This window comes from Clytia hemisphaerica, unplaced genomic scaffold, assembly GCF_902728285.1.
Source record: "Clytia hemisphaerica strain Z4C2 unplaced genomic scaffold, Clytia hemisphaerica genome assembly, whole genome shotgun sequence".
Classification (NCBI taxonomy): Eukaryota; Metazoa; Cnidaria; class Hydrozoa; order Leptothecata; family Clytiidae; genus Clytia; species Clytia hemisphaerica.
In genome coordinates this window covers 1,896,507-1,923,580 of record NW_027104390.1, presented here as the reverse complement: position 1 = coordinate 1,923,580, position 27,074 = coordinate 1,896,507, and the positions used below count along the sequence as shown (strand labels likewise).

General features: G+C 34.9%; 1 protein-coding gene across 2 annotated transcripts; it reads right to left on the bottom strand.

Moving 5' to 3' along the window:
- Nucleotides 1–1,177: 1,177 nt before the first annotated feature.
- LOC136819865 (transient receptor potential channel pyrexia-like) lies at nucleotides 1,178–19,314 on the bottom strand. 2 transcript variants are annotated; one of them, XM_067076114.1, is made up of 13 exons: nucleotides 18,832–19,314; nucleotides 17,421–17,621; nucleotides 16,149–16,310; nucleotides 15,167–15,292; nucleotides 14,428–14,729; nucleotides 12,887–13,150; nucleotides 11,687–12,271; nucleotides 10,940–11,152; nucleotides 5,341–5,601; nucleotides 4,212–4,585; nucleotides 3,300–3,496; nucleotides 2,640–2,792; nucleotides 1,178–2,370 (listed from the first exon to the last, which is right to left on the bottom strand). In XM_067076114.1, the coding sequence occupies exons 1-13, from the start codon at nucleotides 19,229–19,231 to the stop codon at nucleotides 1,256–1,258; spliced, it is 4,353 nt and encodes a 1,450-aa protein (XP_066932215.1). In that variant the 5' UTR covers nucleotides 19,232–19,314; the 3' UTR covers nucleotides 1,178–1,255. The 2 variants fall into 2 exon arrangements, with proteins under 2 accessions (XP_066932215.1, XP_066932216.1); XM_067076115.1 differs by having other exon boundaries at nucleotides 2,282–2,370; nucleotides 2,629–2,792.
- Between the last annotated feature and the right edge of the window lie 7,760 nt (nucleotides 19,315–27,074).

The window sequence follows — 27,074 nt, the reverse complement described above, 5'->3', positions numbered from 1 at the left end:
TAAACAAACACTAAATTTTTTTTATATTCTAATCCCTCATACCATCCATTCCATAAAAAACTTCACAGAAAGATCAATTTTCTCACAAAAGAAAGCATATTATTTTCATTCAAATTTCTTGTGTAAACATATAAAGAATAAATAATAAGAAAAATTCAAAGGAATGAGAAAAGAAAAGAGAAAAGAAGACATATTTTGTAAACTGTTATGGGAATTTATAAGATTTCCCGCTAGAAAAAAAGTTTGTTTTGATTTTTATCATTTCTGGCCTCGTTTTCATGCCGAGCGAAAACATCTCGAGAAGAGTGTATTAAAGTATCGAGTCGAAACACAACTATGAGTAGAAAGTTTTATGTGCGTGTTCACAAAATTGTATCTTAAGCTCTCCCTCTTTTTTCTTTGTCATTACGATTAATTTATACGTTGTAACTACCTTTAGTAATAAGCCTGTGTGATGGAGAACGTTCTTATATTTTAGCGATAACACACACAAACTTTTCTACTCAATCGCATGTTCAAACTCGATACTTTAATTAGGGACACCCTGTATATCAATACAAAATCCTTAGCGAAGGTGCAATTGAAAAACTATAGGGGATGTGGTTCCAGGGTTGAGACTTTTCGCGGCAATGATTTCTTGTTCTGCAGTTTTTCCCGAAATCCTGATCTACCGACTTTATGGATTGAAATTATACAGATTAAGTGGTGTTTCGGTGCAGTGGAGCTTTTTAATTAAGTCTGGGTTGAAATTCTCCATCAAAATTAAATCAATACATAAAATCGACGGAATGAGGTCCTCGGAAGCAACTAAGTTTGACAAGACTCGACCGGGTTTGTGATACAGGGGTGTATATGAAAAAAATTCAGTAATAGGGGGGGGTTTGTACTTTTTCGGTGTGACGGGATTGGCCCTTTTATAGTACGGTATTACGGGATTTGACGAAAAAAGAGACGGGAAAACGGTATTTTAAAATCAGACGGTGACGGTATTTAGGTACATTTTTGCCCTGTACAAGCCGGTGTGACGGTGTTGTTATTTTTCCAATTTTCGAGACTACGGGATTCAGCAAAAATTTTGACGGGAAAACGGTATTTCGAACCCCTACGAACCCCCCCCCCCCCGTAATAGAGTAAAATCAATATGACAAAACTACGTAAACCCAGAAAATGTGCCTAAATGTAAATACTCTCACCGCCTCGAAAACCTCTTCCTTCTAAGATTACCATAAGCCTCTTTATAAATTGATAGATTGTTTTAAACATTAGTATCTTTTAACCCATCCAAAATGAATTTTTCGGGCAAAACCACAGTCTTCTGTTCTTGCTTGAAATCAATTGATGTTTTACTCGAGTCAAAGTTTTTCGTAGAATCTTTTATTTGCCTGCTCGTGGTGTCATATTTTTTCGTCTCTATGTTACTACATTCGACTTTCGATGTTTTTCTGTCGGAAGGTATTGTCGTTCTTTGATTTTTGGGTTCTACCATAGTTTCCAATCTCCCTTTCTCACCATTTGATTGGCCTTTTTTGACGTTATCCAAGTTATCACGAAGACTGTTAGATTGGAAACCATGCTCACTCAAAAGTTGACTCACAGTTGCTATATCGGATTCACTGATTTTAGCTGAAGATCTAGCTTTTCGATCGACTTTCTTTTTCTCCTTGTCTTGTTTCTTTCTTTTGGATGGACTCTCGCTGGTTTCATTGTTGGTTTGTCTGGTATCATCAGATAACTTTTCAAAACCAATATTATAGTCATCATCCTTATCCCTTCTGATCCGTGATGCAGAAGATTCTTGATTCCTCGTCAATCCTTCTTTTTCCAAGGCTATTGAAACTCTGCCAGTGTTTTCTCTTGAAGATGGACTCTCTGGTGATTCTAATTCGCTTGAACTTGATGGATCTGAGCTTTCATTTTCACTCGAAGATGCCTCGATAGATTGTTGGTGACGCTTCTTCTTTTTGACCTCCAGATATATTTGTCTTTTAGATTTATCTTCCTGATCTTGATATAGACGTAGACGTGTCCTTTCTGTCGAGTTCAGCTTCGAATCTTCCTTCTCTTGGTGTTGACGTCTTTTATCTGGTGAATCAAGATTCAGATTTTCATGTTGGTAATGATGTCGTCTTATTGGTGACTTCGATTCTCTTGAGGAGGACTTTGGTGATTTAGATTTCTTCCTGTAAGATTTTCTTGGTAAAGTAGCCGAAGCTGATCCAAGATGGTTTGGTTTTGTAAGTTCTCTATCACGTCTTTCCAAGAAATCTCTAGCTGATGATGGTCGTGCTGGACTGGAGTGTTCATAGTATTGAGCTTCTTGGTTGATGAAGTTTCGATATTTAGGTGCAAGTGGTGATGTAGTATAATAACCTATGAAATAGAAATTCTTTTTGTTTGAAACCTTTTCAACTTTGGTTTAAACTGGTGGCTAAGAACACCTTTGTTATATCTGAGAGTCTTGGCGGAGAAACGTGTGCAAATTTTAGTTCCTTAGCTAACATGTCGTACAAATGAATGTATTAGGTCTCGATTCAGGGTTTTTTATTGCAATCTATAATAAAACAAATTTTATTGACTCAATACTCGTCCTTTGAAAAGGTCTCAGTCTGCAGACAGAAAGTTACCTACTTAAAACCAACCTTCTCTGGTGAATTGTTGAGGATGTAGATGGTCTTCATAACTACCTCCAGCTGGCATTGATCTCATCTTTGTCAATGTTGGATGATGTTGAGGTTCTTGGTGAAATTGTGAAGGATATGGAGAACCTTCTCGACCTGATTGGAGATGTGGTGCTAAAAAATATCGAGAGAAAGTGAAAAGGAAGTAATTACAAACAATTTCAATTTCAAACTGATTTTCAATGGGATTTCCCAATATAGGTTGTATAGTTCTTTTTAAGCTTTTGGACCTCATAATTTGAGCCTTTGGACCTCATAATTTGAGCCTTTGGACCTCATGATTTAACCCTTTGGACCTAATAAATCTTTTTTCCATGTAAAAAGAACGTTAACAAGACTATCCCAATATCAATACTATAGGCTCAAGACAAGGGTTCTCTGTTTTTATTTTTTTTGCCATAGATATGTATTAACAGGCATGTTCATGAATTCGATATGATTTTCTGTTCTATTGGTTCGTCAATACTACACTCTACAGAGACCATTCAAATGGGTAGAAAAAATAACCATTCTTTGGCCCAAAGGGTTAAAACTAAACAGATCTTTATAGCAAAATTCAAAAATTCCCAAAAAGTAGTTCAAAACGTTTGCTGAATAAATCAAGGAGGGATAATTTTATACCATTGGTAGGTGACATTAAATGTGGCGACGATCTTTGTTGTTGATAAGAGACATCGTGAAGTGAACTGAATTTTCGAGGAACAGTCATTGGATGATATGGTGAATATTCTGATGATGGGGCAGAAATATCTTCAGGATAATGGTGACTTCTCTGGTAATTGCGTGGTAGCGTAGAAAAGCTGTTGTCTGCAGGATGCCTGAAAAGATAATGGAAAATGAAACTGTTAATCTGGCGGATGTTAATTGAGCTGAAACTAGTTTTTGAGAGTATTAAATTTTCATCAAAAACTAATTTTAAAGAACAATCGTCATTCCTTCTTTTTTATAAGAAAATCCAAAATGTTTGAAGCCTTTGGATATTCTTAACTTTTTGAGTTTAATACCTAAAAATGTTCATGTTCTTGTATTCACCATATTTTGAGCATTTTTGTCCATTCTGCTAAGAAATCGATTGTTTTATAGCCTAAAAAGCCTTAAAATGTTCTCAACTTGTTCTTAACATTTTGGCCGCCGAAGCTTTATGTTCTTATATAGTTTGTTCTTATAAAAATGTGTATTTAATAGGATCACGCCAATACGTAACCTTCTTTCATGCTTAAGATCCGGACCTCTGTTAGACAAGCAACCTAGATACAATACATTCTTCAGCCGATTATTCGCCTGTGCCTCTATTGTTGGATATTACTACTTTCATATTTGCCTGGACCACACGGGGCCTCTATTGGACAAGACCTGGGTACCATCTAGGAGTAACCCCAATAATTTCGCCAAACTTGTATAGCACCCCTCAGATATATCTTAGAATACATATAGCCAGGGCCAAAAGACTCACCATGTGTCAATTTCTTGTTTCTCGACCACTAACCAATCGATACTTGCTGGGACTAGTTTCTTAAGTTAAAAACAATATACCTTGTAAAAGGAGTATGTAAATGTTGTCTTCTATCCATCAATGCTTCGCCAGGATGTGGTTGAGTCTGATAAACTTGGGAATGGCCACTATCTAGAGCTGTCGTAGCTTGTTTATCTTTGTTTGTGAACGCTGCAATGACTGACATCAATTTCTGATCCCAAGAATTGCGTTTCTCCTTTTCATCTTTGGTAGATTTAGATTCTGGTGCTTCTGCTCCTCTTTCGTTCGGCAATGCAGCAAATTCGATCATTTTGGGATTGTTTTTATTGGATTCGATGTTATTTCTGAATGACTCGTTTATTGTTTTGAGTAATGAATGAACTTCATCGATTTTTGTATTCATTTCTTCGGTTGTCTCTTCCAAAGAATCCATCTATGGGAAATGATAGCGCTATTATTTACCCGAATGGGGTGAAGTACCCTTGCCGACCGACGAGGGTATGCCGTCGAGGTTCAAAAAGTGGACCAACATACCCCCGTGTCACAGACCCGAATTTCGTCTCAAGTGGGGAAATTACCCTAAAATTTTAGCTCCTCTGGAAAACTCATCCCCATTTGAAATTCAAGGGAAAAACTTACTCTTCATACCATCCAATTTTTTGACTTCAGAAAAATAGAATTTATACCCCATTGAAACTTCTGAGATTTCATTTCAACTACCCAACTAACGGAAAAGTTGTCACACAACGTTATTTAAACATTCATCTGAAGTTATATGGATAGGGGGGTTTCACATTTGGCGGAGGAGCGGAATCGGCCCTTTTTTCGGACGGAGTGGCGGAATTTGGTGAAAATTTAGACGGAATTACGGAAATCGGGTTCCCTGACGGAGACGGAAAATTAGGCAATTTTAGTGCAGAAAAACGGAATTTAGCAAAAAAAATTGCGGAATTTCAGAATTGGTAAAAGATATTCCAAATTTGCGGAATTTTCGACAAAAATATTGAATTTCAAAGGAATTTTCGGTGACGGAATTTTGGTTCAATTTAAGACGGTTTGACGGAAATTGGAGAAAAAATTGGCGGAATTGCGGAATCGGGTACCCCCTGATACCCCCTCCCCCTGGATATTGTGAACGCTAGATAAACGTTTAAATAACGTTGTTTGCCTGCTGAGGGTTGTACTTACTCTTGTTCGTATCTTTTGCTGTTCCTGTAAACTTGTAACATTTGTTGAATGTAATGAACTTCGAACAATGTCATCACCAGAACTTCCAATACCACCAGAGATTTTAGTATTCGCATTGACATGATGTGTCGATGTTGCAGACTCCACCATAACGATTCCCATCTTATCTTTAATCTCATTGACTGAATTGACCAATCGATATAAAGAGAATCGAACATTATCATCTTCATCGTCATCATTGACTCCGTTGTCATAAACAACCTGAAAACGTTGTAAGAATATTCTTTCAAAAGTGATTGTGTCATTTCTGTGAAGAATTTCAAAGAATTTGTGCTATCTACAATCATCTTCAGAATATCTGGCAAAAAATTGAGTTTCGTTCCACATTTCAAAGTTCCTTAACTTAACGTTAGACGGTAGAGTTTTAACTCTGAGTTTTAACATGAGGATCTGAGGATAGAAATATCATAGTATAAGAAAGCCGCGGCTGGAATATGTACCGTATTGTCAGTTAATTGCTGTTCTATCTCTGTCTCCGAGCTTTATGGTCGTGTTCAGACCTGAAAGTTTAAGTTTAAGGTTTAAGTAGTACTTTGTTGATATGGGAATTCAATTATAATCACTTTTCTTTTGTCATCATCGATTGGCGATCTCGAGGAATCTCCTTTCCTAACTTGAAATCATGTCATCTTCTCTCTTGAGATACTTTGAAACAAAAAAGATTTCAGGGAATCCCTCTGCAAAACACTAATTCGTGTTCGTTGAAGCCATTACTGCTAGAGATGCTCCGAGCGTCTCTAAGTCATAAATTTCACGTTCTCTTTTCTTCATTTACAAAAGGAGCATGCTTTTCACTTGCGAGTTCTGATTTCGTCTATTCAGAAAACTGTAACGAAATCGTAAAAACTTTTTTTTTAATCCAGAGGGTGATTCCTTTTTAAACTTTCGTTTAACTAATGAGAAGCGTGCCGTTAAATACAAAAGGAATATAAAAGAAACATGTAGACCTAATTGCTTTAAACCTTGGTCTGAACACAACTTATAAGAACATCAAGATTGTCAGTTTATTACTATTTTAGTTTATTATTATTACTGAGAAGTAAGTAGTAACGACAAACCAATAAAATTTACCATTAAAGATGCTACATTACTGATTTCGTGATCAACAAATAGTCATCAAATACGACAGAGATAGAACAACAGAAATTCAGATGTTATCATTCCAGCCGTGGCTTTCTTATACCATAGTATAAGAAAGCCGCGGCTGGAATATGTACCGCATTGTTTTTTCAGTTAATTGCTGTTCCATCTCTGTCTCCGAGCTTTATAAGAACATCAAGATGCTCAGTTTATTATTGTGGTAGATAGGTTTTGAAATTTTTCTCTTATTTTCCTTCACAAAAAGTTTTTTTGTTGCTAGATATCTTTGAATCTGTACCAAATAGAACACTTGAACTAACTTTGGACATATTTTAGGGGTATTTTGTGGAAACAATATCTTTTCGCTAAAGTTGAAATTATAAGAACTATATTCAAGATGACAACTTTCCTGTCAGTTTAAATGATAAATTTTGAAGGTGCTGGCTTGAAATTTTCACAGTATTATCTCGATGTCCTTTTTCATTGATTTCTAAAAAGATTTCACTGAAATATTCCGAAGGCATTTCGAGGCGCCTTATTAATTTTTGAGTTCTTTCAGTCCAGCCATTTTGTGCTTGTTTAAATTTCTTAGTGCTGATTTTCCCTTTACAATGATTTTATAATGCACTAAAACGCATTGAGAAGTAAGTAGTAACGACAAACCAATAAAATTTACCATTAAAGATGCTACATTACTGATTTCGTGATCAACAAATAGTCATCAAATACGACAGAGATAGAACAACAGAAATTCAGATGTTATCATTCCAGCCGCGGCTGGAATATGTACCGCATTGTCTTTTCAGTTAATTGCTGTTCCATCTCTGTCTCCGAGCTTTATAAGAACATCAAGATGCTCAGTTTATTATTGTGGTAGATAGTTTTTGAAATTTTTCTCTTATTTTCCTTCACAAAAAGTTTTTTTGTTGCTAGATATCTTTGAATCTGTACCCAATAGAACACTTGAACTAACTTTGGACATATTTTAGGGGTATTTTGTGGAAACAATATCTTTTCGCTAAAGTTGAAATTATAAGAACTATATTCAAGATGACAACTTTCCTGTCAGTTTAAATGATAAATTTTGAAGGTGCTGGCTTGAAATTTTCACAGTATTATCTCGATGTCCTTTTTCATTGATTTCTAAAAAGATTTCACTGAAATATTCCGAAGGCATTTCGAGGCGCCTTATTAATTTTTGAGTTCTTTCAGTCCAGCCATTTTGTGCTTGTTTAAATTTCTTAGTGCTGATTTTCCCTTTACAATGATTTTATAATGCACTAAAACGCATTGAGAAGTAAGTAGTAACGACAAACCAATAAAATTAACCATTAAAGATGCTACATTACTGATTTCGTGATCAACAAATAGTCATCAAATACGACAGAGATAGAACAACAGAAATTCAGATGTTATCATTCCAGCCGCGGCTGGAATATGTACCGCATTGTCTTTTCAGTTAATTGCTGTTCCATCTCTGTCTCCGAGCTTTATAAGAACATCAAGATGCTCAGTTTATTATTGTGGTAGATAGTTTTTGAAATTTTTCTCTTATTTTCCTTCACAAAAAGTTTTTTTGTTGCTAGATATCTTTGAATCTGTACCCAATAGAACACTTGAACTAACTTTGGACATATTTTAGGGGTATTTTGTGGAAACAATATCTTTTCGCTAAAGTTGAAATTATAAGAACTATATTCAAGATGACAACTTTCCTGTCAGTTTAAATGATAAATTTTGAAGGTGCTGGCTTGAAATTTTCACAGTATTATCTCGATGTCCTTTTTCATTGATTTCTAAAAAGATTTCACTGAAATATTCCGAAGGCATTTCGAGGCGCCTTATTAATTTTTGAGTTCTTTCAGTCCAGCCATTTTGTGCTTGTTTAAATTTCTTAGTGCTGATTTTCCCTTTACAATGATTTTATAATGCACTAAAACGCATTGAGAAGTAAGTATTGACGACAAACCAATAAAATTTACCATTAAAGATGCTACATTACTGATTTCTTGATCAACAAATACTCATCAAATACGACAGAGATAGAATAACAGAAATTCAGCTGTTATCATTCCAGCCGCGGCTTTCTTATACTACAGTATGTGGCCCCCAAAACGGCGATCAAATTTGAAATTTCTCTCAAATCTAGAGGAAAAGAGATTTTACAAAAATTTTTGCTGCATGACAACCTTTAACATCTCTACTTTATTTCCTGGAAGTTCTTTTTCAAAATTTTCAATTTCAACAATATTTTTCAATCGCTTAAAGATAGGTAGCTTTTTTCTAATGGCCCCCAAAACGGAGGTTTGAAATTTTGGCGATTTCTCAAGATATCTTTAAGATATGAATACAAAATTTTGACCATAGTTTTGAAATATGATTTAGAGGGTTTTGGGCATAAATTTATTTGATAAAATTTTTACAGTATACCCCTGGTTGTCAAAATGCAGGTTGAGGGCCCCCAAAACGGAGGTGTAGTTAAAATCAAATTATTAATCAATTATTAAGTTGTAATAGGGGGGAAAACTATGAACATATTTGTGTTTTCCCTTAAATTTACGACCCGATGGATGTAAAATTTATGATTTTTATGAAATATTTCAAAATTTTCGATATTGCAAAGTCCAAACTGAAAATTTAGAAATTTACAAATTGACAATTTTGATTTAACAACGTCTTAATCAAGTTTTTGAAAACAAATCTCTTTTGAAAATAGTTCCATTCATGTATGGAATAAGCTGTGAAAATTTTTGAAAAAAAGCGTAACTGAAACTGAAAATATTAAGCTTTAAAGATATTTTTCTCCTATATTTTGCAAAAAAATGACAGAATTTGCTGTTTTTGCTGATTCAGCGAAAAATTTTATATATAATGTTAATTTTTTGTTATAAACTACTAACTCAAGGTGATAGGAATAGAATTCCAAGACTTTTTGCTTTTTTTCATATTTAGAATTTTCGGTTTTGTCAATGCTGATTCTAGGGCTCCAAAATACTGGTTGACCTTCAAGATGCTATATCTTTTACCCAGCCTCTAAAGTCACAGATGTATTTGCATTTTCTGAACGGCATTAGGTGTAGAAAGTTTCCTATACCCCGTTTTCATAACTTATTTTCAATATCCAAGGAGCTAGAGTGAGTTATATGCAATTTTTGTCTAATTTTGGTGTTAGAATATTTCCTTTAGACGCAAATATGTTATTTTGAATCTGTCTCAAACCAGCAAAAACATGCTCATTTTTAAGTATAACCATCATTCTTTCAAAATAAAAAAAAATTGTTTAATTCTGATAAATCTACAAGTCAGAATCTTAATTTTAATGAAAACCTCCGTTTTGGGGGCCGCCTCCGTTTTGGGGGCCATATACTGTATGTTTATACTATGGAAATACTCAGCAATGGTCCCACTAAGCTGAGAATATAGCCTGAAAGCCAGCGTACCCATCCGGGGGGGGCACTTAGGCAAAATTGGGTACGAGGACGTGCCGCTGGTCAGGGTCCCATTTTTAGGCTCTGAAGATATCTGACAGGGTCTTAAATTTACTAATTTTCAAGATGTTTATCTGGCAGGATCGACTTTTGGGTGGAAATTTTCCAATTTTCCAATTCTTTTAGTCGTTTTGGCCACTTTTCAGGGTGAAAATGGGATAATTCTTCGATTTTTTTTTCTGACAGGCTCCCAAATTTACCAGATATTCATATCTGACAGGGTCCATTTTTCAAACTCCAGCGGCATGTCCCCGTCGGCCGTCAAGATCATTGCCCCGGGGTACCCATCCCAGATCGAAATATTTGATTAGATAAATTAGCAAGCCTGAAAATGTCATTCTCGCCCGAACTTTTAATTCTGCAAAATTTATATAATACCCAGAATATTCAAACTAATCTGACCATGATTTTATCTCCTAACAAGAGGTGAGAGTAGGGCGAGTTCTGTCGACATATGGTTCACACACAGACTGTACACAACGTCTGTCAAATGTTTACAACGTCCATATACATATAACGTTAGATGAACGTTCAAATACACACTTTTTTATAAGAATAGACTTTATAAGAATGTCCATGATGGAAATGGCCAAAAAATTAAGAATAATGCTAAGAATATCACCATCATGGAATTTTGCTAATCAAGCTAAGAATGTCATTTTTAGAGCATTATTTTCAATTATAAATTGTCGTCATAAAAATGCCATTTTATGCTTGAGACCTACTTATGCACTTAATGTTAAATCTAGTCTGAATTAGGATCCTAACCTAAGAATGCTGTAAGAATATTTTAGGATGATTTTCCCGAAAAAGTTAAGAATATCCATGATGAAATGGATTTACACCATTCTTATAAAAAAAACGTGTAAAATTGTGTGCTATCTGGGATTTGTTTTCCTCTTTATTGATGATGCCCACCATAGAAAAATCAAGAGCAAGAAATTAAAAACGCAAAGCTAAATATTACCGACCTGTGGTGAACATTCGTTAGCCATGAATCTTTGCACTTTAGTTCTCTTCCGTTTACTCAGCGAGCGCTCAATAGTTAATAAGTGTTTCGCCTGTTGCATGTATGCAGTTGCTGTTGCATTTTGGTATATTCTTGTAAATGTTTGCGACATCAATGCAATGTAGAGGTTCAAACATACGACTGATGCAATCGCTAGATAAGTGCCAACCAGAACCTAAAAAAAATTGTTACAACTGTATAACTTGCTTGTCCTTTTTTATCGTAATCTATGTTACCCTAAGTTAGTAAGTCTGCGACCATAGTCGGAGGCGATCCGAAGGCTCTTCTTTCGATAGCTATCTAGCCGTAGGTAAAGGTAGGGGAGGGCACCACTCTCCCTAGATTTATCCACTTACCCTTGATCCTTCTCTTATTTGCTGGGCATCAAGCAGAGAGGCATCAAGTACCATTTTGAGAATCTTTTGTAAGACCTGGGGGGGGGGTCAAACCCACAACCTTGCGAACCGTAGCCGTATGCTCTACCACTGCACGACGGTTCGCTTATGTTACCCTACTATCTTAGGTTAATCGATACAACGGCTTTCCCCCAAACCCCTTTCAATGAACGAAGGTGCATTAGATATGTGAAACATTCAGTAAGACATCTGTCACAAATCTTAATTTAAAATAGAGTTTTAGGCACAAAATGAAGGCACCAGAGATTCGCGTTCAAGAACGGTCGGCATTTCGAACATAATTATCCCCTTACCTGCGCCATAACCTTATCTTGCTTCATTAGTTCTTCGCGTTCGTACTCATCAACCAGAGTCATCAAGAATACTTGATAAATGACATCATTGAAACGTTCATATTCTGTACCAGGTTGGCCACCAAACAAAATCCAAAACGCACAAACGTACGGTATAAAGAATTCAAAAAACAAGAATCCAAACTTAAGCGTATCTCCGATCACATGACTAAGCATAGTGATAAAGGGGCCTAGTGATTGGTAGATTTGACAATAACGCATAAATCGAAGCCATAGAAGAATCAATAGCATTGGTACAGATTTGTAATGAATGGTATTGAGTGTTGGGTTCGAGAGAGTGACGGCAACAACACGTGTAATGATAACCATTGCCATTATTAGATTTGTGAACATTTCGAATCCGTTCCAACCATTCTTCATAAATCGTTTGGATGATGTTTCGATCAAGTTGATTTCAGATGTGAGGTATCGGTGTTCTTCTGGCCACCGTTCGTGACAATACATAAGGTCACGCTCTAATTCACGTTTTTTCCATTCTTTGTATTTGCGCTCACGTGTCTCAGAACGTTGAACTTCAACCACTTGCTATAAAATAGACATTTTTTTTATAAACAACCCAGTAGCTATGGGTCCAGCCCTGAAAATGGCTGAACAATTGAGCTACTTGGCCTTAGCAAGCTAGCCCTAAAATTGAACAATGATTTACTGGTAAAGCAATCAAAAATACCTAACAAAAAGACATTTTTTGGCATTATTTAGCATTGAAATGGTATTCAAATTCTTGATTTGATTTTGGACGTAAAATGAGATAAAAGCCAAAACATTTCAAAAATTTTAGGCCCAAAATCCATTAACCAACTTTTTGGCTAAAATTTCGAAAATCCCTACCAACGCCCTAAGCCGAAAATCGGGGTTGCTTATGAAAGAAATGTATAGACAGGGAGGTATAGAAGGGGAAATACTTATTGTCCTTTAAATTTAATGGTTTGACATCATTTGTTCAACTGTTAGCTTAATCCTGATCTTAGGACAATAGTCCTTTGGGGCAATTCTAACTGACGGCTCTCAGTTTAGTAGTTTGCTATCAAACTGAGGTCAATGCGCACATATATACGTGTTGGCACAGATGGGAAGTCCTTGGTAATTATATCGTCGTATAAAAAAGTTCATAAATGTCTAAGATGTTATATTGGACCTTACCTTTACAATAAAATAGACTGCCAATATTAAACTGATCACTTCAAGGCATATCCTCCAAATGTTATCACTCAATGGGCTATAATATGCTGTGACGTCATCTCTCGGCATCGTGATTCCAAGAGCTGTCCATAATATAGTGTATAACAGGTTTATAGCTGTTGAAAGACCAGTACGATAGTTCCCATAAAGTTGCCATTTGATAGCAATGAGCCGAAGTATGACGGGATTCATTATCAATTCAGCCTCATTGTATTCGCATATTGTCTAAAAATTGAGACATGGTTATTCTTGATTTGCATAAATCAAGATTACGTCATTTTTCATATTGGAAACACCAGAAAACACCGGAATTTGATCCCTGAGTGTTACTAAAAATGGCAACACGGGTCAAATTCCGGTATTTTTGGATGTTTCCGATATGAAAAATGACGTATTCTTGACTTACGCATATCAAGAATACGATAACGTATTAGATTGGTGGTTTTGAGATCATTAAAAAGATAATCAGGAGTGAAATATTATATAATAGAAAAGATAAAAAATTAGTAAACGAAGATGAAAATTGAAGGGGAAAAAAATCAACTTCTTGTAGAATTGTGCTGTGATCACAATTTTTATATTAAAACATCTTCAATCAAAAATCTTTCAAAATATTCGGCTTAAAATATAGGTCTGTTTGACTATAAAATGGGCTTATGTTTGTTGTTTCTTTTTAATTATTTGTAATAATTTTTTCGTAATGATATTCTAAGATAAAAAAAATACTGTTGTGAAAATGATAATCACACCACAGGCTTTTCACGGAAGTGATTATTCCTTCTTCATTTTTGATCTCCATTTTTCAAATTTGTTTTATTTTTTTTCTATTTTATGATATTCCACTCTTAAATATCTTTTCAACAAGCACAAAAGTTACAACCTTTAATGTCTCCGCTTTAAATTATATTGAGATAGGCCTTAACTGGTGGACTTTTAAGAAATGATCCCATGTATTTTGATCGAAACATGCAGCCATCACTTAATTTTGGGTTTATATACTTTAAAGGGACATAACAGTACTTGTGAAATTTGTAAACAAACTGTATGCAGCGGATACAAAATCAAAACAAATGTCACATGTCAAAATAAAAAATCAAACCAAATATGGCTAATTTTGATTGTTCAATTGTTTTACAAGTTTGTTTTGGACACCTCTTTAATGACACGTTGTTCGCACAATGTTTACATTTTACTACTTTAATGTCCCTTTAAGTAACGACTTAGACGATCCATTTAGAGGTCAGGAAAGAGTTAGGGCGTCAGGGCGGTTTACGGGAAAAAAGTGGCGGTAGAGTTTTGGAACACTGTAAACATCTCCGCCACTGCTTGCTCCAGCCGAATTTATCACGCTTCTCCTAAACTATTCCCTTTTTTAGTGATCTTGTGTAGACGATAGGATCGTCTAGTAACTACTAATAAGAAATATACCAAAATGTAATAGGGTACAATAAAGGTTTTTGTATCAAGTGAACACATACGTTTCAATAAATTTGTTTTCTAACCTCTAAAGGTCCTCTAGCCAGAGTGGTGGAACTGCTTGGAAGAGGTTCATATTTTCGATGTACCATCTTCTCCAAAGCGATCATATTCAAATCGGCTGCATCACTCATAGAGTAATCCCTTTGATTTTTCTTGCGAGATTTTTTTCTTGTTTTCTTAAGACTGCCACCATTATTGTTCGAATCTCTTGAATTTGATTGGTTGTCATAATTTGGTGATTTTAAACGTGACCATGTGTCAGTTTCAAGATAATTAAGGTAATAATATTTCTTACGAAGTGCTTTATCTACTGTGACAAATTGACCTAAAAATGTAATTATAAGATGTGGTTAGGACAATTTTGAAAATACTAGAATATGATTGGAAGTGATAAAACGAACTGCAAGTGGATTTGCTTGCAATTAGGCGTTTGTATAAGTGTAGTGAAACCTTTTTGAACAAAGTTTATTCATCACGCCTGATACTCTGGCTAGTCCCCAGAGAGAAGTAGAAGATTTATACTGTTTCTCATCTTGGAATGAATATACCATAAGCCCTTTTTAGGAATGGTTACGTTAATTCTATTTCCACTGGAGTGTCTCAAGAACTCGAAGCTATATTATTCGAATGTCTCCTTAACTCTGAATAAGTTTTCCTGTCCCTTCAGTAAATAATGCCTTATAAATCAGTTTCCTCTTAAAGCGAAATTGCTTAGTTCGAATAAATTTCTATTCCTCGTAAGTATTCGAGTTATGGATTTACCTAATGCAATCTTGGCAACATCAGGCATTTTTTGAACCATCAAGGATAAAGCCAGTCTACCACCATTGTCATAAACTCCTGCTGGTGCACCTTGCTCCAATAAGAATGTACATGCTCCCGATCGACCTATGGTAAATATAAGTACAGTTGACCCGGGAGAGTACCAAGGCAAAATAGGTGCTGGAAATGTGCGTACGATAAGGGTCGGTTTTTTCACCTTCTAAAGTCTCTCTTAGGGTTACAAAAATTAGAAAATCTCAAAGTAGTCGTAGGGTCGGAAAATTCACGATTTTTGAAAAATTTTTCACGTCAGGAGAAAAGTTGTAAAACAGCTTTTTCAAGGGCTATACATTTTTCAAAAATCGAAGAAAATTTAAATAAAAAGTCTTCCTAAGGGGCACTTTTTCACTAGAAATTTGGTCTCTTTAAGGGTCTCTACATATATCCCTCATCCGCCAACCCTATTACCCCACCTGGACAGTTGACTCTCTCTTATTTGATCTTCAAGGGACCAAAGATTTCTTTTGAATTAGAGAAAAATTCGACTTACAGACAGCAATTTCAAACCATTTTCCATTGGAACAAATATTTTAGTTCCAATCACAAAAAGATTCGAATAATAGTAATGGTAGTTCGAATTAGAGAGAAAGTTGACTGTATAGTTGATTTGCACGTTTTTTTATAAGAACATCAAAAGCTTTTTAAGCCTTCGGATGTTCTTAACTTTTTGAGTTTTAAGCATAAATATGTTCTTAACATGTTCTTTATTCTGACCATTTTGTGAATATTTTTTACCATTTTCCTGTCCACAAAGCCTTAAAATGTTCTTAACTTGTTCATATAACATTTTGGTCATGTTCTGATATAGTTTGTTCTTATAAGAAAGTGTATAGTTTGCGAATCTTTTTGATTTTATCGATGATCGTGATACACGTGATAAAAAAAGGGCGAACAAAGGGGCTGGGTTCGAGTTTTCGTTCACCTGTTTCTGCTGCTACAAACAAAGGCGTTCGATTCTTATAATCTTTATCTTCAATATTAGCACCCATGTGTAATAAAACTTTCAATGAATCTTCTGCATTGTATTTCGCTGCATAATGGATCGGTGCTTGATCTTCACCAACTGTCTTGGCGTGCACGTTTGCTAGGAGAAAAGAGAGTAGTACCATAGATCTATAAAGTCCGAAGGGCTAGATGCCGTGCTTTGGCTGGAAAGTGTGCCATAGTTAGGTAGGAAATCCTACATAGGTCACGTGACATTACGATAGAATTTCAGCGCTTGACAAATCAAAAGCCTCGCAGCTTTTCGAAAACAATGAGTGAGCACATGTTTTTTCAGCCTGAGGACAACTTAATGCTTTTAATTGATAGACTTGATTGTGCTGATAAGCGAACTGAACTCACCGCCATCAAAATTAACAGAGAGCAAAATTCAGTCAGAAGTAGACTGTCTTCTTCAGTCTGAATTTTGCTCTGTTGCACCCGAAATAGCCCGGGCTTTTGCCACCAGTTTTAATGTTTAAGTTTAAAATTAGTACCAAGCATCCGGCCTTTTGGGGTGTTTTCGTATAAGACATTACGTCATGAATATCATCATGAATTCACTTCGTCCAGGAAAGAAATTTTCATTAGTTACATTGGGCTTTCCCAGAAATAGTCCATTTCTCCCCTGTTGAGGATATCGGATATCCAGGGGGTTAACGATTTTTGTTTAAAATGGATATCTACTAGGGAGCGGATATCCAGGGGGTAAAGTGTGTCTTTTCAAGTAAAAAATACAATATCCAGGGGTAAGCATCTTAATAAGAGAGGCTATCCAGGGGGTTAAGCATATTTTTAAGAGTGGATATCCAGGCAGGGTCTTCACTAATAAAGTAAGATATCCATGGGGTTCGATACTTTGAAAAATCAATATCCTCAACAGTGGGGGTAAAATGTTTTTCTGGAAAAGCCCATTGAATCTATCCTGGTTTGCACGTTATGAAATTTTACAACGAAATTATTTGTGAAATTTTCCATATGTTTGAGATATTTTGATATTTGCAACCAGAAAAGATTGACCAAAATTTAAGAATTAACACAATCATATTACTGTAAGGAAGATGCTAGTCTAGGTTTTCAAGCTTGAGCAAAATTAGTCCAAATTTGAGTCATTCTCGTATTGACTTTAAACCTAATAACAAATTTGTTCGAGTGAAGTCACCATTTAAGCACCAAACAGATCATTTTGAAGAAGAAAAAAATTGCATTATACCACCGTTTGAAATGAGCCAAAACACCATTTCTGGATAATTAACTGCTGATGCCAAATGCAAGGGTGTCCGCCCATAGTTATCAGATTTATTCAAATCGACGCCACGGGTCAAGGCGAACTGTGCGACGTCAGTATGCCAATCACGCGTTATCTCGTGCATGCATGTCTGACCGTATTTATCACTAAAATTGATGTCAGCTCCTAAAAGAATGGTAAAATATTATTATGACTGTGGTATTTAGAGAGAACCCAAACAGGTGTATTTGACATGCATTTAAAATCCAACTCTTACCGTTCAGAGAAAATTTAGCCAAGTTTGAGTATAATTGGGCGAAAATCGACCCTTTGGTGCGTTTTTTTAAAAATATATTTGACCATTTAGAGGAAAAATATGGTCAGATTTAACAAATTTTTACACCTTTAGAGTGCTCATTTTTGCTCATTTCACCCCTCGCAGTGCATTTTGGGAAGCTTTGAAAAGGGACCCAGTCGTTTACCTTGAGTGCCCCCTCCCCGATTGGCATGTTTTGCTTAGCTAGCTTTTTAACAAAAAATCAGTTTATTATACTCGAGAGTAAACCGGACAGGTTTTATTATTATGACTTAAGACTGTTTTAGTGATTGATGACAGTATCGTTTTATCTTTTCAAATACCTTTCTTATCACTTCTTCGAGGGAAATTATACAAGGGGTCAATTAAGCATATAGATAATGATGATTCAACTGATCGACTTTCGTGATTTGATCGAAAACATAGATAAGGCTATAGAAGTAGAAAAACGATAACTTTTATTTTCCTACAGCCGATCTCATTTCTTCAGTTCTTTCTATGGAACAAAGATTAGTTATTGTAAATGTAACAGAGAAAAGACAGTGAATACCCTTGATTTCTCGACCTAGTGACTCTTTCTTTAAACGTTGGCCAGTTTTGGTTTCCTATATTCAACTTGTCAAACATCCCAAGCAGTACTTTTTTATATTCTTCCAACATTATTTACATGGACAGTATCGGATTATATAGGATGGACTGATCAAATTTCCACTCAAAAGCACACCCCTGTATCACAGAAACGATGAAACTTCAGCCCCACTGGAAGAATTCAGTGAAAATTTCGTGCACAGTGGGAAAATGCCCTGGAATTTCAGCCCCCTTTCAGCCCCACTGGAAAATTGACTTTAATTTCATCCCCACTCGAAAATCAGTGTTTAAGAATTACTCCAAAACCATCTCCACTGGATTTTTTAACCTTGAAACAAAAGAATTTCTATCCCCATTGGGATTTCAATAGGAGTTTTTATTCCCATTGATGGAAAAAGTTCGGCCGGGGCTGTGAGACAGGAGTGTAAAATCTATCTAGACATTTTTCTTTGTTCTTCTAAAAGTGAGAGGAAAAACTGAATCAAAACAAACCTGCTCTCAGTAACGAATCAACAAACTCCAAGTCGATATACTCATCACCCTCATGCCGTCCAAGTTTCGCGAAATAAGAAATCAAACTACGACATCCAGCTTTTGAAATATGCGTGGGTGCTGTTTTCTTATCCTCAGAATTTGGATACGGTAGGCTATTTTTCACTTTAAGATCATCAAATATTGTGGTCTGTGGATTCTCATCCAAATCACTGTCCAGGCATCCAGGTGACGACACGACATAGTGTTTTGGTTTGGTCTGGAAATCTGATATTGGTGCTGGCCCAATCCGATATGCATGTGTCTTGTTTTTAATTTCACGTCGAATATTTTGAAAATCTTGATAATTTTGAAATTCAGATTCGTTTTTGGTTTCAAACCGTAGACCAAACATAGACATCCTGTTTCGTAGACCACTGTTGTCTGAGCGCTTCTGTTGTCTTCGTGTGACTTTAGATGATATTGATTTCTTTCTTTCAGCCATTATCTGTATGTGTTGTAAAGTGAAGTTTTTTACGCAATGCTTAATTATAGGGTTTATATGTTTATGCTCTGACTAGAGAATTCGTTTATCTTGATTGAGATTATCGATGGTTTAAAATTAGGTTTAGATTCATACAAAAATGAGATTGTAATTACAAATGTCAGATTAATTTTTGAAAACTCAAAACTAGATATCTATTCCAACGTTTTAAAGGTTTTGTTTTTAAATAAGAGTGATATCGTTTGCTTACTCATCAGTTTTAATTTACAAGCTTTTTCACATTGGATTGACACGGATGTGAAGCAAGATTGGTCAGAAAGAGGAAAAGAAAAACAATTTTTTTGTTTATATCAGCATAATGTAACAAAGGTAAACACTGTCCTGATATGAAATATGTGTCTGGTATGAAACAGAAACACTTATGTAAAAATAAAACCTTTAAATTGGATCTGAAATGCAAAGAGTATAAAACCCAGGACACTTTCGATTTGTAAAGGAAAACATTTTCACAATTTTACGCAATTTACCAGCTAGAAGAAACGAAGAAACGGGTACCCATACGTAAAATGACATTCTCGAATTTTATCTCAGCAAAACCAACCATAAATTTTATCAAAAATGTGTTCTGAAACCCCTGGCATTATAATTTGAATAAAATTGCAGCTCTATTTCAATCTCTTACGACTCAACTCTACATTCTTAAGCTCACTAACTTCATTACAAAATGGGTTAAGATTTTTGAAATTAACAGAAAGAAATATTTGATTGAGAGATGTATAACATCCAATAAAACTTAAATTCATTATATCATCAAAAGGATTGATCTTTTAAATCTTGAAAACTCTTCTGATCAATCCTGCCATATCAATTACACACGAAACAGTCACAATTCATATAACACAAAAGATTAAAATTTCAACTGGTACACACTTCTTTTTACATATAAGCACAAAGTATATAATAGAACAAAAGGCCTCAAGGCGAATAACTTAATTACATTTTAAGAACATCAGGCTTTGCAAATCCTAAACTTTACCAAAGCCAGTTAACTTTAAACTTTTAAAAATGTTGGAAGAAGAACATTTTAGGAACATTTGTGAGCTTGAAACCCAACAGTTTTGAACATCCAAAGGCTTCAAAAATCTTTTGACATTCTTATAAAAAGATATTGTAATCATTGCTTAGAACTTCCAAATTTCTTTGATGAAGAAAAATCTCTCTGTTTGCACTATGCTGCAGGGCATGAGGTTGCAAATATATAACTCACCAATAGTTTCAATAACAAGTTAAAAGTATTTAGAACAAAACTTTTTCTTGTACACGTTTTTTTTTATAAGAACAAATTATATAAGAACATAAGGCTTCGAGGCCCAAAAATTTAAGAACATTCTAAGAACATACTAAGGCTTTGGAGACTTAAAAACATGCAATTTCTTAAGTAATTACATCAAAATGCTCAAAAAATGCTGAAAATAAGAACAATTTTAAGAACATTTTTAGGCTTCAAATCCAAAAAAATAAGAACATCCGAAGGCTTCGAAAATTTTTGACGTTCTTATAAAAAAAACGTGTTAGAATTAACGAATAACCCCCCCCCCTTCATCTAAATTAAAGAATGCAAAAAAGCATTTACCTAACTGATACTCAGAAGTTTCTTAAACGCTCATATCTTCAAATAGCCAAATGATGAGGAACTGGACTCTTTTCTGTTATAATGTTGGCGTTCGAGTTGGCGTTAAATAATACACCCCTGTCTTACAGCCCAGGTGGATTCTATCCTACAGGGCCAAAAATTCTATTGTTCATAAGCTATGTAATAAAATCCATTGAGGATGGTTTTGAGATGCAATTTTTTACATTGAATTTCGAAATCAAAATCCAATTTCGTAGTGGGGCTGAAATCGTAGGTTATTTTGTTCTACCGGAGACGAAATATTGCCCAATTTTTTGCAGTGGCGGGGCCCACCGGGTCTGTGACTGGGTGTAGTAATTGCTTTCTCAAGATTTCTATATCAATCAAGAATCAGTCGGGTATCAGGGCTACAGTATCAAGTTTGTAGCCAAAGATACTAAATACTGTCGGGTGTAACCGAAACATACTAAGACCACGGAATATACTACTGCCTAGTAATAGACTAAGATATTAAAGTCTGTTCACGATAAGTGTGCACTCTTTTTTCTTTTACCTATAACTTTTGAAGGAATTCTTCAATCTTTATAAATTTGGTATCATTGGAGAGATATTTGTGAGTGGAACAATTTGAAATAAAAAAGTCTTTGAAAAAATTCTAAAAACGAAAGTGAAAATGAAGAAGAAAAAAATGAAGATCTTGTAGAGAAGTGCTATAACTTTCATTTTCACTGGAGAGATTCTTTGATCTTAGGAGATCATCACTGTGAAGAAATTTTACTAAAATATTTATTCAATATAAAGTTATGATACAAAGTTAATAAGTGAGTGACCCCAAAAAACAGCAGAAAACAGCAGAAAACAGCGTTTTTAGACGTCCAATAGCTTATAACTTTGCTTGATATCTTTAGACTGAATGATTATTTTGAGAAATTTTTTACAGTGATGATGTTCAATAAAGAATCACTTCAGTGAAAACTGAGTTATAGCACCTTTTTTACAGATCTCATTTTTTCTCTTTTCATTTCCTTATTTTTAGAATTTTTTAAAATTTTTTATTTCAAATTGATCCACTCACTAATATCTTTCCAATGATACCAAATTTGTAAAGATTAAAGAATTCCTTCAAAAGTTATAGGTAAATGAAAAAAGAGTGCACACTTATCGTGAATAGACTTTAGACTCGCATTACGTCGTAGTATACTAGAGGTCTAATGCAAAATGATGGCTTAGTTGCTAAGAGCGTGACGATTTTCTCAGTGACAAAGACGGAGTTAATTTAGAAGTCTTTTTGAATTAGAATTAACTCTAATAAATCGTGCAGGTCTTTTTCGCAAATAGTTTTACTCCAGTTTCAGATGTTTGGAATAGAAATATTTCAATCAACGAGTAGACCAAGAGCGGAGGTGAGTAGTTTTTTCCGGTGGAACAGCCGAGTAAATTTGTAGATTTAAGGATGTACTTCCCTTTAAGGGCTTTGACGATAGTCAGAAAATTTGTTAAGGGATTTGAAGATAAAACTTTTGTTTTGGGTACTTTGACACTCAAAAAAAAACTGCCTTTAGACAACTTGTTTGGTAATTTATTCTGGTAAGAGTATTAATCAATTAATTAATTAATTAATTAATTAATCAAGATTTTTATTGCAAAAATGACGCAAATGAACAACTAATGACGTCGATAGAATGTTTTACTTTTTATGTATGTTTTTTTTCCAATCCTTTTAAATTGTCCACAAAGAATTTAACTATTTGAAGTTTTTCGGAGAAATTCTCTAAATTGATGGATCAAAAATTATAACTGCTTTTCTACGAAAAATTGGGATGAAAAATTAGTCCAAAACCACTATTTTTAAGATTTTGAGGCAGATATAAGCTTTTACAAAAATGTTTATTCTTCTCGTCGAAAGTTCGAAAAGATGTTACAATGATGTTATGTGATAATATACTAAGGTATACGGCATTAGCTCTTTAGTTGCTACAGTTAAATGCGACTGAATAGTTTTTACATAATGAAATCAAACTAAATTAAAACTTTTACTTCTTACAAATAAATCGAGTTTCATAAACGTTCATGGAGGGACTTCAATAATTTTTTAAAAAAGCCTTGTGATTAATCCCTCAGACCTGCTGGTGTATCTCACTGTTTTATAGATATGACGCATGAGTAACTATAAGTGTCCTATATGGTGAAATTTTGAAAACACATTGATAAATAATTTTGCAGCTCACCATATAATACAACAATAGCGTTCAGTTTGAGGTCGTTGTTGCTATTTTCTGCCCGTGCAGTTTGATTATTAGCCCGAGAGTGTCATTTGGGCCCGACGCGAAGCGAAGGGCGCAAATGGCACTAGAGGGCTAATAATCAAACTGCAAGGGCAGAATTAATGACAACAACGAACGAAAGCTTAACGCTATTACTATTATTATCCATATCGGACATTCAAACAATGTTTTTTTCTAGCGTCAGCCAAGTCTTTTCGCTTCAATGCAATAACTTTAACAAGCTTTGAGAACCTATGCGAGCGGGCCGCAAATGACCAAAAAGTGTTTTTTTCTGACGTTAGTTTAGTCTTTTCGCTTCAATGCAATGATTTCAATAAAGTTCCGAGCGGGCCGCAAATGACGTTATCGCCCTATAACCAGAGTGGTTAATGATATTTCAGCCCTCTGAAGCGCGACGCCTTAGTTTTCTCAGCGCGGGTATGACTATTTGAGTCATAGAACCTTTCAATACCGCCCGTCGTTCGAATCTTTAATGGCTTACTTAATGACCGCTATATGGATAATAATAAGGGAATTATGTAAAAGAATTTATTACAAAGTAAAATTCTTTAATTTTATTTTTATTTTTTGACTAAAATGTATGGAATCCCCCCTCTTCAAAAACCTAAAATACACCCCTGTCTCAAAGACCCAGAAAGAATCTTGTACACGTTTTTCTTTATAAAAACATTTTCGAAGCCTTGTAGTGTTCTTAACTTTTTGACCAATTTCCCCTTAACTCAAATTTCCTGGAAAAAATGTGCGCTCCAACGTTGCGTACGAAATTGTATGGGATGAAAACCAATACGTTTTTGCCTGCGAGGGGTTAGAGAAAGTGGGTTTTCAGCTTCTAACTTTTGATAGCGATCTATGCGATCTTTTTTTTGGCAAAGAATTTTCAGGGTGGTATAATATCATGTATAGAAAGAACATACTAAATTTTGAGGGGGTTTTGATCTTTTGATCGACAGAACTTGACAAAAGCTCAACTGTCCCCCGTAAGGAAACGCAGGTAAAAATTGGTTTGTTTACCTCCAGAGAACAAACGATGGAAAGCATCAAAATAATGTGCGTGGATCTGTTTTGCGAATTACGGGAAAAGTGTATCGGGCTACTTATTGGGATTTCTTAAAATTTGGTTGGTTTAAAATCAGTTCAGGTTAAGGACTTCATACACTGCACAATATATTGTCAGGTAGTCTCGCAGGCAGTAAATAATGGTGACTATTAAAAAAATATCATAATTAGCGGTAATTTTAATGGTGAAATTTCATTAATCATGGCAAATTATTTTCCACTAATTAAATTGTTATTTCTATTCGTATAAAAAACGGAAGAAGAATTATCAACAAATCAATGAATGATGCGTTTTAGAATCATAAAAGCATCAAATTTTTTTACCATCGTCTGAGAAAAACCACAAGTGAATTCATAGGCAAAAGTGAGACTATGTACAATTTCAAGACGCTATATGATTTTAATTCTCTAATGGTCTTTTCCAAGTTATTCCTGGACACTATAATTAGGGTGAACTATTTAGAAATTGTTGAAAGCTATTAGAGAAAAAGATAAAACATTTACGCTGCCGTCAACAGTCAAAGTCGCTAGCGGAAAATGCGGTGCAGAGAAAGGCTTCAGATACGTACGTCTAATACGATATATGTTTCAAGGAGTCGAAATAATTTTTTTTTAAGTGAATCTGGTATTTTTACTCCTTGAAATCTTGAAATCTAAAGAAATTGTAAATATGACAGAATCCAAATTAGTTAATCACTAGGATATCTTATTCCCTGTATATGTTTCCCATTTTGGAAAATTTACGATTTTACGCTTTGAGTCTTAGTGAAGAAACATAAGCCCTAAGATCACATGACTAATATTCCAAAGTTGGTAATTAGTATACACTTAGGTTCGAAATAAACGGCGGGCAGCAGAATAAGAAACCTTCTCTTTGAAAACTAAAAGAATTCTTAATAAAATAAGGGAAATTTTCTACAAATTCGTCAATTTGAAAGAAAACCTTATCGGCCTTATATACATTGTTTCTAAATTTTCCAGAACCCAATTTCGATCTAAGGACAATTTTGGGCCTTCAATAGCGTTAAAGCCCATAAAAAACTGCTAAAGTCGCTTTAAAATAGTTTAAATTAATGGAAATTTGCATTAAATTTCCTAACTTAGCTGTTAATATTTTTGAAAAATTATTGAAAATTGATACTTTTTGTGAAATTCTGAATGAAAACAAATGAGTGGATGGTTTTTTTTTCTAAAATCGATTAAAAATACCGTGTAAAAGCATATGTCGATATCATATATCAACCTGTGCCGACCAATCCAGATTCTATTCAGAGCGCAATCAACGCAGAGAAAAGTAGTCATGTTGACAATCCAAGATCTTGGATGAAGTTCAAAGTTGATATCTTTATTCCCGTCGTTGAAAACACAACTTAAGAATGACACAACATTTACACTTGGAGGTTTCCGGGGAATTTGTAAATAGTAAACTGCACACTGATACAGTCTACTAGACATAAATATGGTAATATCATAGTCCGTGTATTTGCTCTTCATCTTTGATTCTCTCTATAGTGATTAGATTGACCAAGAAACATAGGATATCTATCTCCTATGTTTCTTGGATTGACCATGAACATATACGCAATAAAATTTTCTATAATTGGTCTTTAGAGGTTGAAACTTTCTTTGGAAAACTCAACCTCTAATGCTCAGGGTAGATTAAAAACGGTTTTACGAGATTTCCGTCACTTTAAAAGTGAAATCAAAAGTCTTTCTTCGCCAATTTAATGTTGGTCTTTAATACACCAAAGTACAAAAAAGCCAATAAAGGCCTGATATGAGGCCGATAAGGTTATAGAATACTTGGATATCCTTTTGAAGAATTATCTATCGTCCTTTTTTAATTTTATTTTTGATCTACTTTTAATATGAATATGGGCGTAGTGGTATAGTGGTTATTATCCTTGACTCCCGCCTAGGAGGCCCGAGATCGATACCCACCGTGTCTCTAAGATTCACTTGGCAAGTGAATATACATTCTTCCGGGTCAACCCATGCCATGTGAGGGGAATTGGGTACCATTACTCTGATACAAGAGTGTGGGCAGATTAGATAGACATTGTGACATTCCGTGGCACTCATAAGGTATTCGACCTCGCGTGAGCATCGCTTTCCCAGTGTCGTTCGAGTGTCATGGTATACGCCATGACTTGGCAGCTCGCGTCTGTCAAGTCGCAGTGTCTGTCAGCGCCGTGGTTCCTACTCCTCCATGGGTAGGACCCCCACGAATGCATTCGGAAGGCTCAATCTATATCTATCAGCTTTAATATGAATATTGAAATTTCTTGTAATTCCTTTTTCCTTCGCATTTCCTCTCCGCTAGTTTTTGTAATTGTACGCATAGGTAAGAAGAAATGGCTACATACATAACAACTGAACCAACTAATAACACACTCTCTCTAATATTTGTGAGTGCTTAAAATTACTTTTTCTTTTCTTAGTGTAATATCCCTAATTAACAGATAACAAATCATCCATTCTGCTCACACCACGTTCTGCTCTAAAGGGATATTGCGATTGTGACGATCTGACCTGGTTGCTCAGCCAATACAATCAAATCCCAGTTGCTTTTTAGTTCGAATCGTAGACCTCTAAAACCGCAAGTAGTATAAGTTTCAGATGAAAGTACTGAAACCACTTTTTTCGACATAACTTAAATTCTGAAAAATGGTTAAAAAAATACCTAGAATTATCAATAGATCGTTGAGTATTGGGATGAGGTTGTCACATTTGATCTGTAATTCAAAAATAGAAAGTCATCGAAAATGATAAGTCAATAATTGAA